Source organism: Salmo salar, chromosome 09, assembly GCF_965601325.2.
Source record: "Salmo salar chromosome 09, fSalSal1, whole genome shotgun sequence".
Lineage (NCBI taxonomy): Eukaryota > Metazoa > Chordata > Actinopteri > Salmoniformes > Salmonidae > Salmo > Salmo salar.
This window is the reverse complement of record NC_138299.1, coordinates 118,008,610-118,027,856: the sequence shown is the minus strand read 5'-3', so window position 1 is coordinate 118,027,856 and position 19,247 is coordinate 118,008,610. Positions and strand designations below refer to the sequence as shown.

The 19,247-nt window shown below is 42.0% G+C and overlaps 1 protein-coding gene across 1 annotated transcript in view; it reads right to left on the bottom strand.

Moving 5' to 3' along the window:
• Positions 1–213: 213 nt before the first annotated feature.
• The window catches only part of LOC106612468 (OAF homolog a (Drosophila)), a 34,802-nt gene continuing 15,768 nt past the window's right edge, over positions 214–19,247 (bottom strand). Inside the window, exons 2-4 of the mRNA XM_014213626.3 lie at positions 5,549–5,683; positions 4,903–5,083; positions 214–2,794 (exon numbers count right to left, since the gene is read on the bottom strand). Of these exons, the coding sequence (XP_014069101.1) occupies positions 2,517–2,794; positions 4,903–5,083; positions 5,549–5,683 (594 nt within the window). The 3' untranslated portion in view covers positions 214–2,516. The remainder of the gene's footprint in view (positions 2,795–4,902; positions 5,084–5,548; positions 5,684–19,247) is intronic.

Sequence of the window (19,247 nt, the reverse complement as noted above, 5' to 3'; positions counted from 1 at the left end):
TTGGAGCATGATAGGTGTCAGTGAATTTTCCATCTCTTTCTGAATATTTAGAATCTGCTCAGATTTTTGCTGAATTAAACCCCCCCCCCACCATAAAGTGCAGTGCAAAAGACTTGTCTTTATGGAAGGCAAAATATACTTTTGAATGGTAAATTGCATTATTCTTCTGTGGTGTTTTTTGCGAAGAGCGTACACAACTCTTTCATAGAAAAATATGTTTGAGACTTTATTGTAGTTTTACATAGCAAAAAAATCAATTTAAGCGTTAAGGCACATAGGTTACCATAGAATGGCCAGTTTGAAGGTAAAAAAAAAGGACATTTGGTTTGTCAGTTGGGAAGAGGTCATACACAAACAAAGTGAACAAAGACATGGAATCAGCATGTGACAGAATAATCAGGAATTAAACAAAACAATTAGGTGCCAGTTACTACTGAATATGATTTAACACACATTAGGCTACTCAAGATGTAAAATGACGTGATGAGGTATAGGAATCGGATAGCAGACAAGTGATCATATGTGGAATAAAATGTGACTTTCCTACAGACTGCTGATCATTTTAGTCCTATCTGAACAAAGTGTTCCGTGTGGAATGGAATCAAAGTGAAAATCAAGGCCTGCATGTACATTTATAATAAATTGTGATGTTAATGAAATGACAAATGGTGGTAAGGGTTCCACTGACTATAGTTACATTTTTTTTTTTTTTTTTCAATAATCCATGTGTCGGAGTTTGAAAGGAAAAAAATGTGCTATGCATTGCATTAAAAGGGGGTGGAAGTATTGCATGATAAATGAAAGTGGCCAGGCAGTTGAGTAAGCACTAGATCCAACACAGCCTGGCTCTGGACAGAAATCAAATCTGATAGGTTGCAACTTTAGCCCTTCCTTGGAGAATATTTCCTTTGTGAATCTTTACTTTGGTATAGCTACAAACTTGTTAAGAATAATGAAATATAAGCAAATCAACTTTTAAACCTTTGTCAAAATGAAACCTATGTAAAAGAAAAATCATGACCATCAGTGATTGAGCTGTAAATGATGTTCAAGTGAGTGGCATTCTCTCTCAACCCCAGACTATTTACAAATACTCAGGTGATCTTCCATTGTGAATTGGGATTCATGAAAATCCCATTGACAGAAGATAAACAACATTGAAGCTACTGTAATAGAATAGATAGAAGTAACTTGCTCTTCAACAACATACATTAAATGAGCATCAATTTCTATACTGTTATCTAAATACAACGGCAACAAATTCACACAATATACACTGAGGGTACAAAACATTCAGAACACCTGCTCTTTCCATGACATTGACCAGGTGAAAGCGATGATCCCTTATTGCTGTCACCTGTTAAATCCACTTCAAATCAGTGTAGATGCAGGGGAGTAGACAGGTTAACAAAGGATTTAAGCCTAGAGATATGGATTGTGTATGTGGCATTGAGGATGAATGGGAAAGAACTACAACGCTGCTGGGTTTTTCACACTCAACAGTTTCCTGTGTGTTTCAAGAATGGTCCACCACCCAAAGGACATCCAGCCAATTTAACAACTGTGGGGTCAACATTGGCCAGCATCGCTGTGGAACGCTTTCGATACCTTGTAGAGTCAATACCCCGAAGAATTGAGGCCGTTCTGAGGGCAAAAGGGGGTGCAACTCAATATTAGAAAGGTGTTCCTACTGTTTTGTACACTGTGTATATCATGTCTTGCTACAATTCTGTCTAATTGCTAACAGATGCAGAATTGGAGGAAATTAAGCTTGTAATTGACAAATCAAAGACAAAATGTGATGAAGATAAAACTTTAAAGATAAGTAATTTTAGACATAAGAATCTGGTATAATTTCACCTTGCAATCAAATAAATAATGCCAGCATCAGAGAAACATTATCGAGTGCAACCCGAGTTGCCATCGACCAGGAAGAGAGCTGGCTAAAGCTGTGTTATTGATGTCATAAGTCATTGTCTAACTGACCGTTCTGATCCCACGGTTTCCTGTGACAACATAATGGGAACGTTATTCCTTCACCAGTCATCCCACGGGGCAAGAAATGTAGAAAAGCTGCAGCACTGTCCAGCCGTATACATAAACGTGTCCTTATTAGAGGAGGTTCTTGTAGTCATTTTTATTAGCTGTGCCATATTGAGATGTTTTCCTAACATTGGCACAAACGTGCAAGAGTAATTTAAGGTCACAGTAGGTACCTGGACACTTCGGAGGCATCCTATCCAAACTATAGGAAATGTCCCCTATAGACATGTGTCAAAAGGAGTTATTGAGAGAAAAAAGCTCCTGTCGCAAAAAAAGGTTTTGGTCTCAATTTCAATCTTCCCCATGTAAGGCATCAAATTACTATCATCTCACGACAGGATGCAGCCCAATGGCTTTGGGATGAACTGAACTCCAACGTGATATCCAAATTAAATAAGGGAGTAAAAGAAAAACATTGGTTTATTTTTTTTTTGGGGGGGGGGGGAGAGTCTGACCACACGGCCAGTGTGCTGCTAAGTCTCCTCATCCCAGAGACAGAGCTGTTTGTGTGGGACATAGTAGGTGAAGTGGTAGCCTTTGCTGCAGCTTTTGATGCCACACTTGTAGGGGCTGCCTTTGCCTGTGGTGTCGTGGTTGCGGCAGTATTTGAGCAGGCAGGGGTACCACTCCAGGCGCAGGCTGAAGCTGCAGGAGCAGGGTTGCCACACGTCTCTCGTAGAGCGGCACGACAGCAGGACCGGGACCACGTCCACCGACTGGGGCAGGGTCTCAAACACAGAGCCCTCCACTCCTACAGGTGCAACAAGCAACATTTGTGAGTCAATGCTCTAATAAGGTAGCCTGGTCCCAGTTCTGTTTGTGCGGTCTTGACAACTCCCACTGTGACAATGACCATAGGATTTGGCAAGACGGCACAAACCAATATGGGACCAGGCTAGTAATAAGGAACTTTGTCATGCAAGAGTGCCATTCTCTATTCACTCACAGATGGTTCACCATGCACTGTCCTATGACCTTCAGGCAACATTGTTTACAGTACTGTACATTATATTAAGTCCACAGTGTCTAGGCATAGATAAAGGAATAAGTTAGTCCTCAATATTTCTAAAACTAAAAGCATTGTATTTGGGACAAATCATTCACTAAACCGCAACTAAAACTTGTAATAAATAACGTGAAAATTGAGCAAGTTGGCTCAAAGTGGAGGAGAGATGGACTTCATCCCTGCTTACATTTATAAGAGTTATTGACATGTTGAATGCACCGAGCTGTGTGTTTGAACTACTGGCGCATAGCTCAGACACCCATGCATATGCCACAAGAGGTCTCTTCACAGTCCAAGTCCAGAACAGACTATGGGAGGCACACAGTGCTAAATAGAGTCATGACTACATGGAACTCTATTCCACATCAAGTAACTCATTCAAGCAGTAAAATTAGATTTTTTTTTAAATGTAAAAAAATAAACACCTTATGGAACTGTGAAGCAACACAAACATAGGCACACACACATTTTGTACTGTATATATATATATATATATATATATATATATATATATATATATATATATATATATATATATATATATATATAGTAGTGGTGGAGTAGGGGCCTGAGGGCACACAGTCTGTGAATATATTGTAATGTTTTTAAAATTGTATAAACTGCCTTAATTTTGGAAGAGTAGCTACTACCTTGGCAGCAGCTAATGGGTATCCATAATAAATAAAAGATAAATAGCCCTGGGTCTAGTTTTCAGTCAGCAAAACAGCTCTCGCAATACAACTATCACGAAATGTCATTGTTTAAAAGTTGAGCCAAGTATACACTCATATAGAAAAAGAGCTTTAGGAGCAAAACAGACTTTCAGGGAGAGTGTAATCTTTGTTTGACAATGTAAAGACTAATAGTGTTATTGAAGTAGAACTGGGCTAGTTTGGTAGTGTACATATAGAGCTAAAATGTATTGGATTAATTTACATTAGAGCGAGTATGTGATTAAGGTCTAGACCAAGGGTGGGCAACATCATTCCTAGAGGCCAGAGTGTGGTGGCTTTTATTCCAGCTAATCATACTTCAGAGAGAGAGGGTGGGGGCTGACCTCTCCAAATGAAAAAGAGAAGCTGGGAGGACAGAAATGAAAGGTGAAATGTATATTTTATTCCACATCCACACAATGGTGGACAAATGTGTATCATGTCTTGAGAAAGGCCACTAGGACAAAACATTGACTGTGAAAGACACAGATCACCAGTTGTGGAAAAAGTACACAATTGCCATACTTGAGTAAAAGTAAAGATACCTTATAGAAAATTACTCAAGTGAAAGTCACCCAGTAAAATACTACTTGAGTAAAAGTAGTTGGTTTTAAAAATACTTAAGTATCAAAAGTATAAATCATTTCAAATTGCTTATATTAAAGCATACCAGCCGGCACTATTTTCTTGTTTTTTAAATTTATTTTTACGGATAGCCAGGGGCACACTCCAACATCATTTACAAACAAAGCATTTGTGTTTAGTGAGTCCGCCAGATCAGAGGCAGTAGGGATTACCAGGGATGTTCTCTTGATAAGTACATGAATTGGACAATTTTCCTGTCCTTCTAAGCATTCAAAATGTAACGTGTAATTTTGGGTCTTAGGGAAAATGTATGGAGTAAAAAGTACATTATTTTCTTCAGGAATGAAGTACAAGTTGTCAAAAATATAAATTGTTAAGTACAGATACCCAAAAAAACTACTTAAGTAGTACCTTAAAGTATTTTTACTTAAGTACTTTAGACCACTGCAGATCACCTTTCAGTTTTGTCTCCCAGCCTCTCATTTTCCATTTGTATTAATTCCCCTTGGGACGACATTATCTGTGACACGCTGTGCCCACATTCATTCTATTGACCTCTCTCCAGCCAATGTTGGACGTCCCTCTCCCGGGTGTAGATGGCCTCCCGGGCCTCGCTGCACATGTTGTAGATGTGGCTGCTGAGCTGCCACGCCCGGCTCAGGTTCAGCGCCACGTTCATGGTCAGCTGGTCGAGGCCCCGCCTTTCCTCCGCCATGCGGATGGCGCGAGGGTTTTTCTGATGGACAGCAGGACAAAGTCAGTCATGTCACCAAGGTCACTTTATCAAATGGGATAATGCTCATTCACTTCCCCCACTCCGAGCAAGGACACTCACTGGCCTTATTTGTTACTTGTTATTCCCTGTATCTTTCCTTTGGAGTTATCACTGATCCGACAGAGCAGGAATAGGTGAAAGCAACATAGTGGAACTACAAAGGAAGCTCTTGCTAGCAAGTATCATGTTGTGTTAGATCAGCGATTACCCGAAGGAGAGGAAGAAAGAAAGGATAAATGTAATATTCAAACAAGGCCATTCAGTAAGCGAATTTCCCTGTGCTACTAGTGCATATGTAACGGAGGAGGTTTGGAACCACTCTCGTGTGAATATTTCTGTTAGCTCCCTGAGCTAATGCCCTGGCTTTAACTCAGCGACTAACATTCTTGAAGCAGCAGAGTTAGAACCCCGGTCGGTGACACATACCTGTCTGAGTCGGGCCATGGACTCGCTGGGGATGAACTCGTTGTGGTTGAGGCGCGAGATGAAGCACAGGGCCTGGTACTGACTCTGGCCCCTCTCCAACTCCCCAAGGATGAGCGCCCGGAAGATCTTCACATCCTGAAACGGAGAGAGGGAAGGAGACAGATTGTGAGGCAGCATGACTGCAACTGCATAGGATCTGGGTCGTGTTCATTATGCACCAAATGGAAAAGGTTGAAACAGCAAGGGACTTTCTAGACTTGGCCAATAAGAATTAAAATTTGTCATTTTTAAAATGTTTTGCTAGGGTGTGCCATACTGTTTTGGACCAGTATAGTAGGCTTGAAACAAGTTTGGAATGCACATTAAGCAACTGAATCCTTCATTCTGCATCTACACGGCTCTCTATCCACCGGATGTGTACCAAACTCACTAAAAGTGGCAGTAATAAAGCCTCTTGAAAAAGCCAAATCTTGAACCAGAATTTTTTTATAAAAAAAAAAAGAAAAACAATGTATACGAAACACTTCAGTCTGGTTTTAGACACCATCGTAGCACTGAGACTGCACTTGTGAAGGTGGTAAATTACCTTTTAACCTCTTATGGCTAGGGGGCAGTATTTTCACGGCTGAATAAAAAACGTACCCGATTTAATCTGGTTACTAATCCTACCCAGTAACTAGAATATGCATATACTTATTATATATGGATAGAAAACACCCTAAAGTTTCTAAAACTGTTTGAATGGTGTCTGTGAGTATAACAGAACTCAAATGGCAGGTCAAAACCTGAGAGATTCCTTTACAGGAAGTGGCCTGTCTGACCATTTCTGGAACTTCTTTGCCATCTCTATCAATTACTAAGGATCTCTGCTCTAACGTGACACTTCCTACGTCGTCCATAGGCGCTCAGAGCCCGGGAAAAACCTGAATGTCGTCATCCCAGCCCCAGGCTGAAACACATTATCGCCTTTCTCAAGTGGCCGATCAAGGGACTGTGGGCTTAGGCGCGTGACCTGGCCGCCCCCGTCTTTGTGATTTTTTCCTCTGTTTGCCGAAAAGGAGATTCCCGGTCGGAATATTATCGCTTTTCTACGAGAAAAATGGCATAAAAATTGATTTTAAACAGCGGTTGACATGCTTCGAAGTACGGTAATGGAATATTTAGAATTTTTTTGTCACGAATTGCGCCATGCGCACGACCCTGATTTACCATTTCGGATAGTGTCTGGAACGCACAACAAAACGCCGCTATTCGGATATAACGATGGATTATTTTGGACCAAACCAACATTTGTTATTGAAGTAGCAGTCCTGGGAGTGCATTCTGACGAAGACAACAAAGGTAATGAAACTTTTGTAATAGTAAATCGGAGTTTGATCAGGGCTAAACTTGGTCGGTGTCTAAATGGCTAGCCGATCTACTGAGAATATTGCAAAATGTGCTTTCACCGAAAAGCTATTTTAAAATCGGACATATCGAGTGCATAGAGGAGTTCTGTATCTATAATTCTTAAAATAATTGTTATGTTTTTTGTGAACGTTTATCGTGAGTAATTTAGTAAATTCTGGGGATGTTTGCGGGGGGTATGCTAGTTCTGAACGTCACATGCTAATGTAAAAAGCTGTTTTTTGATATATGAACTTGATTGAACAAAACATGCATGCATTGTATAACATAATGTCCTAGGGTTGTCATCTGATGAAGATCATCAAAGGTTAGTGCTGCATTTAGCTGTGGTTTTGTTTTTTGTGACATTATATGCTAGCTTGAAAAATGGGTGTCTGATTATTTCTGGCTTGGTACTCTGCTGACATAATCTAATGTTTTGCTTTCGCTGTAAAGCCTTTTTGAAATCGGACAGTGTGGTTAGATAAAGGAGAGTCTTGTCTTTAAAATGCTGTAAAATAGTCATATGTTTGAAAAATTGAAGTTTTTGTATTTTTGAGGAATTTGTAATTCGCGCCACGCCTATCATTGGATATTGGAGCAGGTGTTCCGCTAGCGGAACGTCTAGATGTAAGAGGTTAATGACGTCAGACCGAGGCTCTGCATCGGTCCTCGTGCTCCTAGATCTTAGTGCTGCTTTTGATACCATCGATCACCACATTCTTTTGGAGAGATTGGAAACCCAAATTGGTCTACATGGACAAGTTCTGGCCTGGTTTAGATCTTATCTGTCGGAAAGATATCAGTTTGTCTCTGTGAATGGTTTGTCCTCTGACAAATCAACTGTACATGTCGGTGTTCCTCAAGGTTCCGTTTTAAGACCACTATTGTTTTCACTATATATTTTACCTCTTGGGGATGTCATTCAAAAACATAATGTTAAATTTCACTGCTATGCGGATGACACACAGCTGTACATTTCAATGAAATATGGTGAAGCCCCAAAATTGCCCTCACTAGAAGCCTGTTTTTCAGACATAAGGAAGTGGATGGCTGCAAACTTTCTACTTTTAAACTCAGACAGAGATGCTTGTTCTAGGTCCCAAGAAACAAAGAGATCTTCTGTTGAATCTGACAATTAATCTGGATGGTTGTACAGTCGTTTCAAATAAAACTGTGAAGGACCTCTGCGTTACTCTGGACCCTGATCTCTCTTTTGAAGAACATATCAAGACTGTTTCAAGGACAGCTTTTTTCCATCTATGTAACGTTGCAAAAAATCAGAAACTTTGTCCAAAAATGATGCAGAAAAATGTATCCATGCTTTTGTTACGTCTAGGTTGGACTACTGCAATGCTCTACTTTCCGGCTACCCGGATAAAGCACTAAATAAACTTCAGTTAGTGCTAAATACGGCTGCTAGAATCCTGACTAGAACCAAAAAATTTGATCATATTACTCCAGTGCTAGCCTCCCTACACTGGCTTCCTGTTAAGCCAAGGGCTGATTTCAAGGTTTTACTGCTAACCTACAAAGCATTACATGGGCTTGCTCCTACCCATCTTTCCGATTTGGTCCTGCCGTACATACCTACACGTATGCTACGGTCACAAGACGCGGGCCACCTAATTGTCCCTAGAATTTCTAAGCAAACAGCTGGAGGCAGGGCTTTCTCCTATAGAGCTCCATTTTTATTGAATAGTCTGCCTACCCATGTGAGAGACTCAGACTTAGTCTCAACCTTTAAGTCTTTACTGAAGACTCATCTCTTCAGTAGGTCCTATGATTAAGTGTAGTCTGGCCCAGGGGTGTGAAGGTGAACGGAAAGGCTGGAGCAACGAACCGCCCTTGCTGTCTCTGCCTGGCCGGTTCCCCTCTCTCCACTGGGATTCTCTGCCTCTAACCCTATTACAGGGGCTGAGTCACTGGCTTACTGGTGTTCTTCCATGCCGTCCCTGGGAGGGGTGCGTCACTTGAGTGGGTTGAGTCACTGACGTGGTCTTCCAGTTTGGGTTGGTGTCTCAGGATGGTAAGTTGGTGGTTGAAGATATCCCACTTGTGGTGTGGGGACTGTGCTTTGGCAAAGTGGGTGGGGTTATATCCTGCCTGGTTGGCCCAGTCCGGGGGTATCATGTCTCCTGACCCCTCCTGTCTCAGCCTCCAGTATTTATGCTGCAGTAGTTTGTGTCGGGGGGCTAGGGTCAGTCTGTTATATCTGGAGTATTTCTCCTGTCTTATCCGGTGTCCTGTGTGAATTTAAGTATTTATTTATTTACTCTCTCTCTCTCTCTCTCTCTCTCAGGACCTGAGCCCTAGGACCATGCCTCAGGACTACCTGACATGATGACTCCTTGTTGTCCCCAGTCCACCTGGCCGTGCTGCTGCTCCAGTTTCAACTGTTCTTCCTGCAGCTATGGAACCCTGACCTGTTCACTGTGATTACTATTATTTGACCATGCTGGTCATTTATGAACATTTGAACATCTTGGCCATGTTCTGTTATAATCTCCACCCGGCACAGCCAGAAGAGGACTGGCCACTCCTCATAGCCTGGTTCCTCTCTAGGTTTCTTCCTAGGTTTTGGCCTTTCTAGGGAGTTTTTCCTAGCCACCGTGCTTCTACACCTGCATTGCTTGCCGTTTGGGGTTTTAGGCTGGGTTTCTGTACATCACTTTGAGATATCAGCTGATGTAAGAAGGGCTATATAAATAAATTTGATTTGATTAGAATGAGAGATTTGGAAATAAATTCGAACATTTACAGTCTCCTTTCACTAGAACTGCTTATTTGCACAGTCAAATCGGTGCCCAAAGAGTTAAACTAAATCAACACCCATAACTCCAAAAGAGGAATCATTTAGTTACACTTTTCATGTTGACAAAACAGAAAGATGTTGGAAGGTTTTAGCATGACACTGTTGCCGTTGGCAACCGAACAAGAGATCTGGCTGGGCCCCAAGGCCATAAAGAGCAGCTCTAGCCGAGGACAGCAAAGCCACAGACCTGTCTCCCCCATTCATCAGCTCTCCCTTCCCTGACATCCTTTTGGCTCTTTCTCCCTCTCCCACATACACACACCCCCCACAACACACACTCCTCCTCTTCAGCTTTTCACACACACACATCCCAAGCAGACAGCCCGCAGAGGAGAACCAACTTTAATGCTTTTACTCCCGGAGAATAAGGAGGAACTCATAAACAAGCTAGATCTATAGCCCCCTCCAACCCCCGTTTTGTTTGCCCTCAAGCTCTTTCGTCTCACTCTCCTGTTTGGGAAACTGTACTTTAGAGCAACATCTATTTGGTCTCCAGAGATACTTGTAATTCATTCACCGCCTTGTATGGGAAATCTGGTTGTTAGTAGAACATGTTGCATGTAACGCCAGGATCATGGGTTCGAGTCCCGCTGGAGCCACCCATACGAAAGTGTATGTACACACGACTGTTAGTTGCTTTGCATAAAAGGCTCTGCTATATGGCATATATTACCTAGCTCAACCTGAGACAAACAAGCAGCTGATAATGACTCGGACATTCCTCCAGTTATTATAAGTCAGTGATGTTGTCGTTGCTTAAATGATCTGTGTGTTGGAATAGCAAAGCACATCATTGAAGTATAACCGGAGCCAGACATGAAGGAATCATGGCATAAGGGAACGAGAAGTTAAGAAACACAGAATGGGAGGTAGCTATATATTTGATATAGTGGTAGTACAGGACCTCCCAGTCAGTAGACAAATGGCGCAGCGGCACTGGGTGGGAAGATGAGAGCTGTGTGTGTGTGGCATTCCTATCAGATAGGGAGAGGGGGTTGGGACTGCTCCAGGCACACTCAGGGTAATTTCAGGAAAGCTCTAATAGCACTGCTCCTTTCCTCTAAAACCACCCCCGACCTCAGCCACCGTCAGAGGGGAGAAGTCCAGGCAGAGAGCAGCAGATGGGGTAGTACAACAGGAGGACATGGTGATGCAGCCAAGGCTTCATGTCGTCATGCCAGGTGTTAAGACTGAGTGACATCTATATATTACATTTAACGTCCTGCTCTAAACTATGTTGGAGACCTATGTGAATTTCAAAAAGGCAAAAACTGAGAAGTGGTTTGTTTTGTATTAAAAAAAAATATATGTTTAAAAAAAAATCTGTTTTAAAATAAGAGCTAAAAAAAGATTTGACGTGTGGGATTTTTGGGGTACTTTCACTAGGTATAAATTATTGAAATAAATAAGATGACACCCTCTATTCTATAAATACAACAGCACGAGCAGGATCATGCATTTTGTTTGTTTGAAGTAGGCCTAACTTCTGGCTGCAACAGAAGCTCTGTGCCAAGTCACACTAGGTTGGCACCCTCCCAGTCCTAAGTACCACAACACCACTGTGTGATCGAGGAAAAGAAAGACATTAGGTTCCAGGATAAAAGTGAGATCAAATGTGCAACCAATGATGGGCCGTGTCAGAAAATGTCACAACATTTTTTTTTTAAATAAATAAAATAAAAGTAGTACACCTGCTCAAATAATGACAGACTGTAAATAAGCCGTGTCAAGAGCAAGGAACCATGCAAGGGAATATTCAAGCCTAAGCAATCAAAAGATAGATCCTACTTAAAAACCTGCCAAGTGGGTTGGTATTGTTAAAAAAAAAAAAAATCTGTGCATTATGCAAATTTCTTTATGGGAAAAGCAAATGTCTTTAGCAGCAGATGGTGACAGAGTATTACTGATGTAATAAAACCAGTAACTGGGTTCCTGTGTAAAAAAATATAAAAAAGGGGCAATCCGTGATTGGTACACTACATGACAAAAAGTATGTGAACAGCTGCTCGTCGAACATCTCATTACAAAATCATGGGCATTAATATGAAGTTGGTCCCCCCTTAGCTGCTATAACAGCCTTCACTCTTCTGGGAAGGCTTTCCACTAGAAGTTGGAAAATTGCTGCGGGGCTTGCTTCCATTCAGCCAGAGCATTAGTGAGGTCGGGCACTGATGTTGGGAGATTCGGCATGGCTCACAGTTTGGATTTCGAATTCATTCCAAAGTAGTTCGATGGGGTTGAGGTCAGGGCTCTGTGCAGGCCAGTCAAGTTCTTCCACACCGATCTCAACAAAACATTTCTGTATGGACTGTGCTTTGTGCACAGGGGCATTGTCATGCTGAAACAGGAAAAGGGCCTTCCCCAAACTGTTGCCACAAAGTTGGAAGCACAGAATCATCTAGAATGTCAATGTATGCTGCAGCGTTATGATTTCCCTTCACTGGAACTAAGGGGCCTAGCCTGAACCATGAAAAACAGCCCCCCCCCCCCCCCCCAGATTATTCCTCCTCCACCAAACTTTACACTTGGCACTATGCATTCGGGCAGGTAGCATTCTCTTGGCATCCACCAAACCCAGATTCGTCCACCAGACGGTGAAGTGTGATTCATCACTCCAGAGAACACGTATCCACCTCTCCAGACTCCAATGGCGGCGGGCTTTACCACTCCAGCCGACACTTAGCATTGCGCATGGTGATCTTAGGCTAGTGTGCGGCTGCTCGGGCATGGAAACCCATTTCATGAAGCTCCGACGAAGAGTTCTTGTGCAGACATTGCTTCCAGAGGCAGTTTAGAACTTGGTAGTGTGTGTTGCAACTGAGGACAGACAATTTTTATGCCCTACATGCTTCAGCACTCAGCGGTCCCATTCTATGAGCTTGTGTGTCCAACCACTTCGTGGATGAGCCGTTGTTGCTCCTAGACGTTTCCACTTCACAATAACAGCACTTACAGTTGACCGGGGCAGCTCTGGCAGGGCATAAATTTGACAAACTGACTTGTTGGAAAGGTGGCATCCTATGGCGGTGCCACATTGAAAGTCACTGAGCTCTTAAGGCCATTCTAAGTCGGTTAAGAATTTGTTCTTAACCGACTTGCCCAGTTCAATAAAGGTTAAATAAAAAAAATGATAATGATTTATACCCATTGAAATATATAATTTATGCCTTATGAAATTACATGCTCCAAGCGCAAAATTTACAACGACTGTTTGATATAGTTCTGATAAAAACCCCATCTGCTAAAAGCAGAATATGACCACATAATTATATCTAGTTTTTCACCCAACATTCAGAAAAATCCTTGACAAAATGTGTGTGTTGCATTGATATCCAAAATTAAGAGACATGGCTCTCATTTGACATTCATAAAAAAATTGACCACCTCATTTACTAGGAGTCCTACCCCATTTGTTATCAAACATTTTAAAATGTCTGTGCACTGATAAATAGGCTACACCAGCTAAGTACGCCAAAGAGGGAGGTTTGTATCCAAACTGACTATCTGCATTGGGGCGAAAAGCCAAAAGCTAGTGTACCCATACAACTCCACTTGCAGGCTCAACGTATGATCTACAACATAGGAGAGGGTTAGGGCCCATTTCTTGGGTGGTTACATTTTGTGGGAAGCTTATTTGGAGGTACACAAAAGCCTTTTCACGCACTCAAAAAAGGTCCTATTTACAGTGATCATTCTCTGTAGCTATGCTGTAGCCATGCTACCCCGACACCTTGAGAGAGAATATGCTGTTCATGGCTGTGAAAGAGAGTAGTAACTAACCTTTTTAGTCCCGTAACATTGAACGAACCCATTGAAAAATCAGACTGGTCACCATGACTGCTAGCGGGGTTAATGGCAGCCAGTGAACTTTTCGACGCCAGTAAAGTTGTGCCAAAGGCTATCCCCAGAGTTCCTGTCGCTTCCTGTTTTCCAATCCACTCTAAGACCCTGTCTGTTTGATAAGGCTGCTGTTTGGAGAGGCCCAGCAGTCACAGATTGACATTTGGGATCAGTGGTTTACCCAGTGAGTGGTAGAGGATGAAATAAGTCTTCAAATAAATCTGTGAGAAAGCCAAATGGTGGGCTTTTTCTTATCGACAACTCAGACTGCCAAAATGCAGGTATACTGTTGATCACAAAGAATATATAGAATTACACCAAAAGATTGACACTTTTCCAACTCGCATTGGGTTAAGATGCTACTAATCAAATCCAAAGTTTACTGCGTCAAGCACACGTAGGGCAGTCGTTTTAAGAGAGAACTCAGCCGAGTCATCCAAATGCAGTCATCCAAATGCAGTGCAAACAAACTTCTCGAAAAGCAACAAGCCATCTCAGATGCACACGGCTCATTTTTGGAGGGAATAATTAAATATAATATTAAAAAAACAAGTTCCCCTTTAAGCATCACAAGGGATTACCACTTGTTTTTGTGATGGTAAAGATATTTGCATTGGTGTCTCAGGGACCTGGGTGAAAAGGCACAGGTGTACAAGGAGGATTTAAGCCTCCCCTGCTCAGAAGAAAGACAAACACAAACAAAGAGGAGGAAGAAAAGGAGCTTGGCTGAGAAATGCTGGAGTTGAGACTAATTACGGAATACTAAGAGAAGGAATGTGAAGTCTGATTTGGGGGTTGGTTACACCTGGCTGTTTTATCAGGAGAATTAGCAAATGCTGGCTGGAGTGAAGGGACAATGAAAACACAGGGATTACTACTGCTGGAAAGCGTCCTAGTGGGTATTTAAACAGACAATAAAAAGGTACGCTTTAATTAAAATGGCGATGTAGGCGAGAATGAGAACACGCCTAAAAGGCATTGACAACACACACAAAATGTAAAGATGGTATGTATATTCATAATCTAACCATACATGGCCATCAGATAATTCAAATGAAATAGCAATTCACAACAGTATTTTTCAAAATTAAAGTATTTGGAAAGGCCAGTTTCTCCAAACTAGCAGAAAAACATGCCGGTTTATTCACATGCAATTCAGATCAGCATCAGTAGCTTGATAAGTGATGACCTTCAGCTATTGCTTCAGTCCCATACAGCTCCAACCTTTGTCGCACAGACGTATTATCCTGCAACAAGCAGCGGACATCAAAGATCCAGAGCAACCTCTTTAGAATCCAAAATGCTCAGGCATTGAGTAAATATTATCCGATCATTTCCATGGGGTCATAGAAATGTATATTTTTGTAGTGTCCTTCTGCTTTTACGTCAAATTTGAAACATTTTTAGTTACTTTAAATTTGCTGTTGTTTAGTGGATGTTAATGAGCAATAGCGAGTGATTGGACCGTGAAAGTTTTGTAGCTCAATCACGAGGGGATCATGTTTGGAAGGCCACAACAGTGACAAACCAAGGTAACCTCACAGGACAAGGTGGCTCAACAAGATCTGGAATATAAACAGAGAACTTTAATTTGAGATAGAGTTGGTTATCCCTTGAAAAGGAAGACACATGAAAGTTGAAGAATTACACCATCAAAATAGGTTTATCAACATTTTGTAGGAATGGCCATTTTCCCATTATCTATTACTTGATAAGTTCAGGCCCCTTTTATATTTTTTTAATTTACACTGAAAATTTGGCATATTTGAGATTTTACAAGGTGGCTTGTTTTCCTTGTTGAGCTGCAGTCCAAAATTTCCACAAAAGGAGTACAGATGGGTCAAACCAAGCAGAAACCATATCCATTGTCTTTTTTCTTTAATTAATAAAATTGTCGTAAAAAAAAAAAAAAAAAAAGGTTGTGCATAATTTGATTGTGAAAAGTTCAAAAAGGTATTCAGTGTTACTGTGTCTCTCCTGTTCCTCTCCTGCCTGGCTCCGATTGTGGGAACGACAAGAGACCTTATTATTAGCCGTGTTTAAAGCCCAACAATCTGCCTGGCGACTCGGAGCAGTATAAAGACATCAGCTAGTGGACGAGAGGCCAGGAGGCAGTCCTCAGTGAGAGCAGCCCAGAGGAGAGGACAATGAGTATGGGGAAAAAGGCTCTTCAAACTAACCTGGTGCTAGCTCTGTGTAGCCAACAATCACTGGAGTGCGTTGACTACAGCACGAACAGATATGGGAACAGGCTATCTGAAAACAGCAGGCTATCGCCAAAACCGCAAACTTGGCCTAGAGTGAAAAAAAAAAAATGCTGCCTAAATGATGTCACACCAAAACAACAAGGCTACCATCCTTAAGCCGCTTGTCTTAAGAGAAAGACAAACTAGACACCATTCTGCTTCTCCACACCTCAGTCTTTAGTGTTCATGCTGACGGTCTGCTAAACTCCAAAAGATATTCTGAGGAAATGCCCTGCAGTTCCTGTGTATTGCTCACGTCCCTGTATTGCGCAACTACCCATTTGTTATCTGTGAAGCAGATCTCCCACACAGGGATCAATACATGGTGGGAGATGGAGTTCACATCCTTCCCACATGACTCAGTGCTGTAGTGGGACCTTACACAACTGCAGCGAGTGCATTCACTGGATGGCACCCGTGGTCTTAGAGTTCTAACCAGTATGGTATCCATTCCTAAAACCACCTTTTCCAAGAAATGTTGTGACCCTGCTTGCCCATAAAAAATAAAAGGCTGACAAGTTTGTGCAAGTGACAATTGGGATGGCCTCAGGTAGGATCCCGAAGGCGAGGCAGTAAAATGAGTCAACTTCAGATGCATTGCAAAACTGGACCCCACTTCATATTTACAAGGAAATGCTGAGAGAAATTTCCCCAGAATTCCCACACATGAGCAACTGGAGATAATGTGTAAGCCACCCAGATGATAATAATAAAAAGTCGGAAACAATGGCGCGATGGTAATTGGGCTGCAACGGATTCCAAGTGCTTGTTCAAGTTTCCAACTACTTGCCCAACGTTACTGGGAAATATGCAATGTCTGTGAAAAGATAAAAAGGAATAGGCAGTTGCCAAACAGGTCAGAGATATAGCCCAATGAGAGTTGGCTCATAAAGGCCAACCGCTGTACTCGCTGCTCTTTACAAACATGTGGGTGTGTGGGAGAAACAAATCAATTCATTCCACGAGTTGCTTACTGTTTGGGCGTATTCATAAATTCCCTTTATTTGAAGAGAAAAAGTCTAGATATAAGACAGCCTGAGGGCTAAGTGAGTTGTGAAACACAATACATTTATAACACAGATAAAAGGCAGATTTAAGAGAGGGCTAATGTGCTCGTTCACACAACCGTGGCATTGTTGGTAGTGAGGCCCAGTAAATTTAGAGTGATAGTGTGTCAGGTAGATTCCCAACTTCTGTTGCTCATCTCAGCCAGTGTGTGTGAGACAAATAAGCTGCAATTATAGTTTTGGTCACACGTAGGGGTGATATCAGGGTGGAGCGAGAGAGAGCGAGAGAGAGCGAGAGAGAGCGAGAGCGAATGTGTAGAACCTACACATCCAATGTCTGAGAAAATGCTGGATATTAAGTCAATATTTACCGGCAAAAAAAGCACTCCACAGTGTATGTATTTAAGTGTGTTTATATGACGTTTCAACCCTTGGTTTAAGAACAGAACATGCACTGAATGTCTGAGTGATGCCAGACACACTGAAAGAGCCCTGCTAGAGCTGCCCAGTTAAACTGCAAGTGCTGTTATTGTGAAGTGGAAATGCCTAAGAGCAACAACGGTTTAGCCGTGACGTCGTAGGCTACACAAGCTCACAGAACGGGACCGCCGAGTGCTGAAGCGCGTAAAAATAGTTGGTCCTTAGTTGCAACACTCACTACAGAATTCCAAACAACGTCAGCACAAGAACTGTTCGTCGGGAGCGTCATGAAATGGTTTTCCATGGTGAGCAGCCACACACAAGCTAAGATCACCATGCGCAATGACAAGCGTCTGCTGGTGTGGATTAAAGCTAGCCGTCATTGGACTCTGGAGTAATGAATCACGCTTCACCATCTGGCAGTCCGACGGACAAATCTGGTTTTGGCAGACACCAGGAGAAAACTACTATAGTGCCAACTATAAAGTTTGGAGGAATAATGGTCTGGGGATGTTTTTCATGGTTCGGGCTAGGCCCCTTCGAGTGAAGGGAAATCTTAATGCTACAGAATATAATGACATTCTAGACAATTCTGAGCTTCCAACTTTGGGGAAAGCCCTTTCCTGTTTCAGCACGACAATGCCTCCATGCACAAAGCAAAGTCCATACAGAAATGGTTTATCGAGATCGGTGTGGGAGAACTTGACTGGCCTGCACAGAGCCCTGACCTCAATCCCCTCGAACACCATTGGGATGTATTGGAACGTCGACTGCGAGCCAGGCCTAATCGCCCAACATCAGTGCTGGACCTCACTAACGCTCGTGGCTGAATGGAAGCAAATCCCCGCTGCAATGTGCCAACATCTAGTGGAAAGCCTTCCCACAAGAGTGAAGGCTGTTATAGCAGCTAAGGGGGGACCAACTTCATATTAATGCCCATGATTTTGTAATGAGATGTTCGAGCAGCTGTTCACATACTTTTGGTTATTTGGTGTACATGGTACCCTAATTCCTACATATAGTCCATGAGACAGACCCCCAAATGTGAGTCCGTCGGGCTCACTTGGTACGATGTTGTCGCAGTGATTTGTTGAAGGTCTACAGCATGTCCCTAGAGTTGGACAATGTGTGATGGCAGTGCAGCATTGGTAGTTTTCTGTGTGTTACTCTTTCAACCCTCTATTCCATTAATTTTCCCCTAGGGATTTTACCTCATGACAATCAATGTCAGTATACAATAAGTTATTGCTCACTTATACCCTTTAGGAAGTATTCACACCCCTTGACTTATCCACATTTTCTTGCGTTCCAGGCTGAATTTGAAATGGATTACATTTAGATTTTTGGTTACTGGCCTACACACATTCAAAGTGGAATTATGTTTTTAAAAATGAAAAGCTGAAATGTCTTGAGTCAGTAAGTATTCAACCCCTTTGTTATGGCAAGCCTAAATAAGTCCAGGAGTAAAAATGTGCTTAACAAGTCGCCTAATAAGTTGCATGGACTCACTGTGTGCAATAGTGTTTAACATGATTTTTGAATGACTACCTCATCCCTGGACCCCACACAAAAGTATAATGTAAGGTGCCTCAGTCAAGCAGTGCATTTCAAACAGATACAACCACAAAGACCAGAGAGGTTTTCCAATGCCTCACAAAGAAGGGCACCTATTGGTAGATGTGTAAAAATAAAAATAGCAGACATTGAATATCCCTTTGAGCGTGGGGAAGTTATTAATTACACTTTGGATGGTGTATCAACCATACAAAGTGTAATTAAAAACTTCACCATGCTCAAAAGGGATATTCAATGTCTGCTATTTTTATCCTGTCACTACGAAGATAAAGGCGTCCTTCCTAACTCCATTATCAGAGAGGAAGGAAACCACTCAGGGATTTCACCATGAGGCCAATGGTGACTTTAAAACTGAGTTTAATGGCTGTGATAGGAGAAAACTGAGGACAGATTAACATTGTTGTTACTCC